This window comes from Silene latifolia, chromosome X, assembly GCF_048544455.1.
Source record: "Silene latifolia isolate original U9 population chromosome X, ASM4854445v1, whole genome shotgun sequence".
In the NCBI taxonomy this organism is placed as follows: Eukaryota; Viridiplantae; Streptophyta; class Magnoliopsida; order Caryophyllales; family Caryophyllaceae; genus Silene; species Silene latifolia.
The window spans coordinates 328869280-328879559 of NC_133537.1; the positions used below are offsets into that span (position 1 = coordinate 328869280).

Consider the following 10280-nt stretch of genomic DNA (forward strand, 5'->3'; position numbering starts at 1 on the left):
GACTGTTGTGAGTTATTAGCAACGATTTTATAGCATTTTGTGAGAAAAATACTTTTTTTTTAATACCTTTTTATCTTTAATAAATTTCTTATAAAGGATAAAATGAGAAATTAACGTTCATTATATGTTATTACACTTTAAAACTAATTGGTAAAATAGTACGAAGTAGTAGTTCATTGGTTGAAAAAGTATTTGATTCTTTAGTATTTCGTCGATTTCGAGAGACAAACATAGAACACCCATCAATCAATATTAATTGTTTTTTATGAATTTCAAACATGCCTCAAAGCGAATATTTTTATCTTGTATCATCTTAACTTAGGAGCTTGAAAATCTTCAGTATTTGCTCATTTCAGTTACAAGCTAAGTCGATCCGTCAAAATCCAATTTCTATTCTATGGAGCCAGTTTATTTGCATCCTTAACCTTATCAAATCTATATAGTAGAGGCATTAGCTCCAAAATTAAGATTGAATATCAAATAGAGTATGTAGTTTTTATATTCTTCTTGAGTTCTCTAGGCTTCCATCAGCTCCATCCAACTACACATAATTGTTACATGATAAAAATTGCGGTAAAACTAGAGTTTGTTAACAACCAACGACATCAAGAACAATAAAACTTTTCAATACCGGCACTAAAGTTGGAGGATTGTGACCAGGGTTGACTCACCTGATCTTATTGTCATCTGTTATCGCTAAAAAATTTCCGTGTTTAGTAAACCCGAAAAATTTATCGACACACGTAAAACCAAGTGGTTCCCAATACATATTAGACAACTTAGTCCATGACTCCCAATCTCCATACTCTTTTAGCATCCTAAGTGTAGTCATTGCGAAACTAGGTTTTTTCCCATATCATACAAAAACCATATAGGGGTATATTGAATGGTAGCTCTACTTTTTTGAACACTTCTTTGACCAAGTCGAACCCGAAAATGATACAATTGTCGGACCTAGACTCGGTCTCCCAATGCAACGTTTCACTGACCAATAACGCTGAAATTCCCGAATATTTCGGAAAATCTTGTTCACTAAATTGACAAGCTATTCTCCACTTCTTAGAGTATAAGGAGTACACCATTACTAGGCTTCTATCCCCCCTGAGAGCTCAGACCGACAATAACAAGCTTGTAGTCGTCAAGAGACGACACGTATCCAAACCCGAATATGAGATTGCACCCTTCGTAATTTAAAACCAAGTACGGGTCAGGAACTCGGTGGGACTGACCCGTACATGGGTTATAAACGTGAATGTCACACTTTTCAGAATTTTGGTCACGATCAAGAACGCGCCTAAACCAAAAGTATTAGACCCAGAGTGAACTAATGAATTAGAATCAATACCTATACTAGTATCAAAGGTATCCTAGTCGAACATAAAGATAGTTTCAGAAGAGATGATCAAGGCGCATTTTGTTAGAACACTCGGGTCAGACATCCAACGACTATTGTGCATTTGGATGAACTTGGGACTCGAGAAGTCGAGATGAAGGAATACCATTTCTTGCAAACCAATTTGAATCGAGCTAGAGTTTTGACAGGCAACAAGATTAAAATCTCGGAAAAAACAAGTTCGTATGGAAGGTGAGGCACGATGCTTAAGGATGTCATGGCGTTGTATGCAGTAACAAGGAAGGGAATGATTTTGAGACTAAGTTGCACAAGGCTTAAGACGTGCCTGTGATGCGCAAATTTAGGCTTTACTTATATACGAACGCAAAAATGGCAGAACACTGAACACATGATACAACCGCAACGTAAATCAGAGTGAAAAATGTGACCCAACTAACACTAGCTAGCATACGATATATGTGACCCTGGAATTACCGAGTGTGTGGCCATTTCACGCAATAAAATAGGCCATGTACTTATCGGAAGAGGACTAGTTAGTAGCGGATCCAAAAAAACGATTAGATGAAACATTTAGAGTGAAATTAAAATCATTCAAAATTTACAAGACAATTCTGTTCAAATTTTGTGGTTGTATTATTCATTTGATAATGATGTTAACACACATTCCACAGACTCGTTATAATCATACCTCCAAAAGCTAATTCCACACGGATAATCAAACCGAATAGTCATAACAATATGTAAAATTAAGTTAATTGTGTTCTAAATGTCAAATAACGTGAAAGCGATAAATTGATAACGTGAATATAGCCACTGGAAATGCACGACGATCATCTCCATTTCTTAAAAAAAATTGAGGCTTCATTACTCTAATATGATAAATGTGCGACAAGTGAATTTCTCATTAATTTCAGGAAAAATGTGAACACTAGATAAAATTAAATACTGTATATTTTTTCTGGTTCATTTATATGTACTCCGTTACTCTATTAAAAACTTATACAGAACACAAGAAAAATCACAAGTTTTCGGTGATAACGACAAAAACAGTACTCGACAGTACTCGTACTATTTTGACTGATAAGCGCATAAACAAAAAATAAATAAATAATTTACTCCTTATTAACTTCCAAGATTGAATTAAAGGAGATATTTAAAAAAAAATGGTAACTAAAAAGAAGTTCGAAAAAAGATCCAATTGTGTTAAACGAAAGTACGACGCAACAGTGAAAGATTCATACTTGTTGATATATGCAGAATAAGAGAGGTTTCAAACAAGTTTTTAACCAAAAGGCCAAAACATAAGGCTCGTTAAGACTTAAGACCAACTGAACAAATTCAAACTTAAACCGGCAGTCGAAAGGTCAGCCAGCAAAAGAAATGAAGGAACTATCTCAATGGAGGAAAAACACATTTTCATTTTATTACTTTGACAACACCCTCATCTAAGGGTGAAATGCGATGGGAAGGAGGGGAGAGAAATAACTCGGAATATAAAGCAAATTTTAAAAAAAAATAGCAAAATTGTTTTAATGTGTACTTTCAGGAGCATGATGTATCCGACTTAAAACAACTGACTCCGACTCATTTGACACCGGGATTAAACCCTCACAATCCTTAACAGCATCATTGAAAATAATTAATGGACCACTTACGGCATCATCAAGCTGCTTTCCAGAATCAGAATTGTTGCCAACAATCTTACCATCATCGACAACAATATCTTTCTTAGGATCTGAATGATTCGCACCCGTGTAGGTGCTATCGATACATCCTTTATCAGCATTCCCTGCCATCAACTCAGGAGAGCTTTCTTCCTCTTTTTTCTCTGCATCAAAAACTGGCATCTGTGTTTCATCGCTAGCATTAAGCGCCAAATCAAGTTTCTCCTCGTCCCTTTCGGGAACAATTTCTTCTGGATGCGCCGAAGTGGGGTCTTCTAGCTGGATACTGCTGCAATCAGCAGGAATAACTACTTTTTCCTCTAGAACCAAATTTTGTTCTACCTCTTCCTGGGAAGGTGAATGATTGCAAATCTTATTTCCGTCAGGTACCATAGGAATGATCCTGTCGCTGATTTGTGTCTTGTACAAATCCATTGCTCTCTGAAAAAAAAAAACATATAACATGTACATGAGAAGACGAATAGATAAACAACAAAGCCCCATTTCCCTCAGCTCTTCAGCAGTGGCCCACGTACCAAACATAACTCGAAAGGTTAAAAAAATGAAAAATAATCATAATCATCAATCTCCAATCCATGTAAATGATATCTACGTGTACAGAGAAACGAGGCACACAACGTTGCGCTTCAACAGATTTATAAAGCCTAACAAGTTCACATTTTGATGGGTATCAGTCGCATTTATGAGACCACGGATCAAGTCCAAATGACAAAATCACCATGAAACCTCAAATCGAGATTAAAATTCTTGGCTATCCCGTGTTATTAACATCCTCAGTGAGAGCATGCACTAAGAAGCGACAATTGGACCATAAAAAGTTTGACACACTTACATCAGGAAGTAGAAAGTTCAGAAAGGCTTCCCAAGATGCCGAACAAATGTAAATGCGTTTGTTGTGCATATGAGGTGACCATTTCAGATTCCAGATAGTACTGGAATCATGAATTAACCCAGGGTGAGAATTTCAGCACAAAACAATTAATAAAAATGACTTGCAGCAAGACCCACTTAAGATGCCAAAAATAGAAGACTGGATGTTTGAGTCTCTCTGTCATAAAAATCAATCAAACACCCCAAGTAGGCAAGTACCGAGCAAGAAACAAGAAGACATCCAAATTCCTAAATACTAGAGTTCTAAACCCAAGATTTGCTTCCGTTGGATTAAAAAAAAAAAGCTTTACCTGAAAGATATTATCTTCTACAGCAGGAAAAGGCTTCACGTCCACAGTTAAATTTGTGATCTCAGACTCCACATCAGTCTTTACCTGAAGATAAGAGAAAAAGAAAGTAGACATGGTGTACTTAGTTTAATTATTAACTCTCAATATTGCACAGAAAGGGTTGAAAAAAATTCAATACCTCCATAAATTCAAGATCAGCTTCATCCTCTATATACTCACACACTCCCTTAACTGCCAGGCTGCATTGATTGTACAGTTCTGGATCAACCAGATCCATTGAGATATCAAGTTTAAGGAGATATGCACACGTAGACCGTGCATTATCATCGGCACCAGATGACTCGGGAGTCTTGTCAGTAGTCCCTTTAGCCGGTGTTAATGGAATTTCCTTCATAGGTGACAGATCACTTGATGCGTCCTTAAAGCTTGTTGCCTGGTCATCCGGGCAACTACTTTCAACATTATGCTTTGAAGCACCATGTGCAGATGACGCTTCATCAGCAGATGCTTTACTAGCAGGCACATCTTTCAGAGACCCAGATACAACCTCAGTATTTATGTCCCCATTTTGCTTCCAATTATCTATATTCATTTCCATTCTTTGAGCAAATTGACCAGGCCCTGGACCATACATCGCTGGATCAGTCCTATGTGCATTCCATCCATGAAAAGGAGGCAACAACCCTTCTGCCATATTCGGCCAACCAATAGGCCGTCCATGACCCATAAGCCGATCTCCCTCAGCCAGATGATAAGGTATCCCCTGGTGATTAATATCCAAAGTGGGTCTAGCCCCATAAAAGGGAGGAAATTGGGGTATAATAGGAGGAAAGCCCCCGTGATGTTGTCCAGGAGGGCCAGGTGGAAACGGCATGAATCCATTAGGTAGTGGAGAAGTCCAGTTAGGTAGACCATTCCACGCATTTCCAGGACCCCTTCCAACATTTGGATCAACACTTCTCCTATAACGATTCCCAGGGCCTCTGTTATTATCACCATATGGAGCACCAAAAGAGGGACTGTCTGGTCTAGACCTGAAGACAGATGGACCAGGACTATGAGAGGAAACATTACCCTGGCCAGTTTTATGATAAAATGGCGATTCTGCTGGAGGATGATCTTCCGCCACAGAATTCCTGGAAGGCAAATCTCTTCCCTGTCTATCCTCGGTCACATTCGTATCTCTGATGTCAATAGATCCACTACCCCTCCTCTCGGTATCATTCGCTTCAAGACTCCCTCTCATTGTATTTCTTCTTGAAAACCTACTGCGATCAAAACTCGCTGAAGGAGACCTTTCTTTCACAATTGCAGGTGGCACTTTGTTGTTTGGAGACCTTTCAGAAAACTCTCCAGTACGACTATCATCAAACTTAGATCGCTTCTCCCCTGTCTGATATTTGACGGGATACTCAGCTGATTCGGGTATACCAGTATCTCTCAAAGAATCTTCATACTTAGTTTCATCTTGGATGCCCTCTCTGCAAAGAAAAATTTGAAGGAATAAGAAAATTTTCTGAACAAGGTTCTACCTTCTTTTTTTCTTTAGTACAGGATATCAGGATTGTAGTGTTCATAAAGGAAACCAGGGGTGACACCCAGCTTCAATAAGACACAATGGGTGAAATCCATAAACAATAATTGTGACACATAGCCTCGGACTACTACTCCTTCCAAAGAAAGGAAAGAGAGCAGTAGACAAGGCACTGCCGAAGTGGTAAAATAAATAATTAAAGAAATGAAAACATTCAACTTCAGGCTAATATAAAATGCATCACCTATAATTATCTTCGCCAACATATGCCTTGGAGCTCGGCGAATCCCTATGCCGACTGCTACGTGTACCACTGTCCACATTAGGCTTGCGTGAGAGAGATCTTTCCTTGTCCGCCTCGGTTTCCACTCTTCTCAGTTTATCACCCTGATAACCTTCATAATTATCCGGAGATCTACGTCGCCCTCTGTCATCTTTGAATCTAGAACTTTTCTCATCTATATGAGAGGTATAATCATGGTCATGATCGAAATCCCGTTCTCGTCCTCTTTCCGGATCACGAATCCCGACCCTATCTCTAAGTTCTCGACGATATCGTTCCCGCCCGTGATCCCTAGTTCGTTCAAGTCCACGATCTCGATCATGGACACGTTCAAGGTCCTCTTGTTCTCTATCATGGACAAGGTTATGATCTCGATCGCTGCGCTCCCTATCATGATCGAGTTCAACTCGACCACGTTCACGATCTCTGTTACGAGCTCGCTCACGATCATGTTCACGATATCGTTCTCTATCACGATCTAACTCGCGATCATATTCACCACCGTGAGGCTTAGAAAGCTTATGTGACAAGTGCAAATCCTTGTCGTGTCTTAAATGCTTATCATCAGAGTAGCCACCAGTATAATCTCTTGTAGACCGGCTATCCCTCTTCTTTTCATCTTGACGCGCTATGTCCTTGTCTACATCTTCTACATATCTGTCTTTATTTCTCTCATCCTTATGACCGTCATTATTATTTCTTCCAGACCTGGCAATCTCCTCTCTAGAAGAACGCCCTCTATCGTCTGTGTCTGGAACAGCACTATGATGCCTGTCAGCATCACCATCACCAGAACCATCTCTCTTCCTTCCAACTCTTCTGTCAAGATCTCTTGCTGGTTCTGGGTTCCTAAAATCCTCTTGAACTTCATAATCTGAGAAAAATAGATAGCATATATATTTAAATTTCAAAAGGCGCCAATGCCATGGAAAAGGTCTAATATACATGGGAATATAGTCTCCTAACTGACGTTGCCGAGAGTATTAATGCCTAATATGATAAATTCAAAATGCCAAAGGATTTGATCAAACATTAATTAATTTCAAGCAAACTTTGTATGATAATTACAAATACAACAAAAAAAAAAACAGATATGGCAGGGATCCCAGCAAGACCCTTGACCAGCCACGTCAGAAATATGGCGGGGCCGCAGCAAGACTGTTGACCAACCTTCACTATCACCTAAATTATTTGACTTCAAACATTATAATTTCTCATGAAGGACAACCTTCAAACACAAGATCCACGTTACACAGAAAAGAAGGGACCGTGTAAGATGTACGAATAAGAGCATCAACATAGCACAGGAAAAAAAAAATAAAAAAAACAGGACTTGATCACTGCAAAAACAAGTCTTATAAACACTATACATGTTAAAACGCAAATTTCACATTAAGCCGGCTGCTGACAATCCGAACTTACAAATAAAGCACCTTTGCACTATCCAAACAGCAGAACACGGAGCAGTGTAAAGTACAAAAATAAGTTTGTCTCCCCATAAAACTTGAAAAGTGCTCGCTCAATTAACTTCTCACTGCAAAATTAAAATATCTGAGATAATGCAAGTAAAAAATGGGAGTATGATGAACACAGATAAGATGTTCCTTCTTTTCCCCATCTTAGACTGATCATAAATAAAAATACAGGCATGTGCATACATATAGTCACAAAAACATATGATGCTCCAAAATGATATCATAGCTCAAACACCTGACATTCAATGTTTCTCACTTTCTCTGACAATACCAACAATCAAACAGCTTTCCTCCAGCAGAACATTTGTATAATGACTAATTGTGACCAGTTCGACAATTGCGCCAAATTTCCACATTTTGCACTAAAATGAATCCCTCAAAATCCAGTGTTTTCACGAATTTGTTGCTATAAAATAAGCATCTTTATCGCGGTTTCAGAGGTAGCCAACAAGCATTTTTCTAGGTCAATTCATAACAGCAACATAGTAAACAACCACAACAATTAACCATACACCTCTGACCTTGAAAAATGGCTTTCGCTCAGCAATGTACAGATTTCCATAGTAAAAATATACCAAGAAACATTTACAGCAACTATATCACACACTAATAAACATTATACCATCAAATTAAGCATAAATAAACAGAGACACTGAAACAGGTTACCTTACCAGTATTACCAAGACTGTGTTTTCTACCACGCTCTTTATCAGAACCACTTTGTTTCTTATTCCCTTCAGTGCCCGTATTCTCACTCACCGAAACAATATCAACCAATCTCTCACTCTTATCGCTTCTACTGCTCTTCCTTTCACGGTCTGAACCCCTTTCTTTCTCGCCCCTCTCCTTCCTCTCAGATCTATGGTGCTTACTCTCAGTCTTACTCCCACTTTTCTTTACTTCTTCCACATCAAATCCCGAAACACGACTTCCATCCCTTCTACTAGATCTTTTTGAATCTGCCGAGCCCTTTACCACCTCTTTCTCTTTCATTTCACTTTTCGACATCTCGTGATCATAACTATAGTCCCCTCCAACCCACCTATCATCAACTACAGCTTCCTTCCTCTTTTTCGAGGATGAAGATACACCACCCCCATATTCATCATAGACTTCAGCATTACCACGATCAACCGTATCCTTGCTCAAACCACCCGATTTTGAATCAAGCTTACGTTTTTCACCCGACGACACATCCTTCAAATGTCTGCTACTACCACCACTTCCACCATCTTCCCTCCCTTTTTTCTCCTTCAAAACACATTCTTTCTCCGAATCCGAATACTCCCTCGCATCTCTCGTACTATGCTTGCTCGATTTATGCCTCGAACTCCTCGGCATTATTCTTACTTAATTAAATCACCAATTAAACAACACTAAAACAAAACCCTACTTGCTGAAAACCCTAAATTCTTCCCTTTAATTCAATTCAAATAGTTTATTAATTAATACCAATAATCGCAAAACCAACCTTCCAAAGCAACGGCCACTTAAATTCACCCCTCAAATCAAGTTTAAATTCAAACCCCCAAATTGAATCCAAACTTCAAATCGGAAGAACCCTAATTACTCAAACCCCTAATTTTTCTCTATTTTCAATTCGTAAAATTAAATAATAATACAAACCCAGATAACAAACCTTCCACAGCAAGCTAAACTTGACGAAACTATTCAAATCTGGTGTCAATTCGAAGCCAATTGAAATCCCAACTTCAAACCACAAGAACCCTAATTTCTCGAATTCGTCCGACAACAACAATACATCAAATCAAGTTGTCGGAAATCGATTGCGACGATAGATAAAGAGGAGAGAGAAATAAGAGAGAGAGAGAAATAAATTGGGGGAATTGCGAAAAGAGAGAGAAAGACGACGGTTTGTCAATTGAAAGGGAGTCGACTTTCCCCCTATCGATAATGCCTAATTTTTTCCGAAATTGTTTTGAGAAAAATATATTTAATATTTAATATTTTAAGTGGAAATTAAATTTATTTATCGAAATGATGTTTAGTACCGTTGTAAAATCTTAAATCTATTTAAGACACGGTAGACACGCGTTATTGCCTGTATCTAGTGTAACTCCTTGAGCATGAGAAAATGCATATCTAACTACATACATTGTACACGTCTCTTCTTGGTGATCACGTTTTTTCCGCATCCAGTGATACAATGTATATAAGGTTTGTTTTTTCGGTAAGTTATTGACATTGGTAAAGGTAAATTATATCCTACTCCCAGGAGTAGGGGGTAGGATACTCCTAGGTAGTTATTAAGGAAAAAAATAATAAAAATAAATAAATAAAGAATAATAAAAATAACTACCCATTATGTTACCACTCACCACTTCAATTAAACTTCCTCCCCTTTAAAATACTTGACAAAAACGTTGTAATAATCCCTACACAAATTCATAAGTTGCATATTTTTTTGGCAAAATTAAATTGCATTATGTGCTTTGTTATGGTCTCAATTGATTTGAGTAAGTCTACAAAGGGAGATATCGACATTCATAAAATATAATTAACTATTCACATGTTATATATTGTGAATATGTGGTTTATGTTTTATGTATATGTAATTTATAAGTGCTGAATATGTAAATAATATTTGTGAATATACATAATTTATTGGTGTGAATATATAGCTATACTTTTGTGAAGTAGCTATATTCTGTTTGGGTATTGATAATCAACTCTATGAATATATTTGTTATTGTTATGAATATGTATTTGTAAATATGTTCATTTTATTGCGTAAATATCGTTATTAA

At 37.7% G+C, this 10280-nt stretch overlaps 1 protein-coding gene across 1 annotated transcript; it reads right to left on the minus strand.

Moving 5' to 3' along the window:
• Window positions 1-2752: 2752 nt before the first annotated feature.
• On the minus strand, window positions 2753-9572 carry LOC141618475 (uncharacterized). Its single transcript, XM_074435590.1, has 5 exons — window positions 8184-9572; window positions 5999-6911; window positions 4399-5701; window positions 4221-4304; window positions 2753-3459 (listed from the first exon to the last, which is right to left on the minus strand). Exons 1-5 carry the CDS (start codon window positions 8851-8853, stop codon window positions 2884-2886), a joined length of 3546 nt encoding a protein of 1181 aa, XP_074291691.1. The 5' UTR covers window positions 8854-9572; the 3' UTR covers window positions 2753-2883.
• Window positions 9573-10280: the final 708 nt, after the last annotated feature.

Excerpts from the sequence above, each read along its gene's own strand:
- LOC141618475 (XM_074435590.1), bottom strand. The coding sequence starts at position 8,853 with ATGCCGAGGAGTTCGAGGCATAAATCGAGCAAGCATAGTACGAGAGAT. Across the intron at positions 6,912-8,183 it reads ACACAGTCTTGGTAATACTG|ATTATGAAGTTCAAGAGGAT; the intron begins GTAAGGTAACCT and ends TATTTTTCTCAG. Across the intron at positions 3,460-4,220 it reads TAGAAGATAATATCTTTCAG|AGAGCAATGGATTTGTACAA; the intron begins GTAAAGCTTTTT and ends TTTTTTTTTCAG.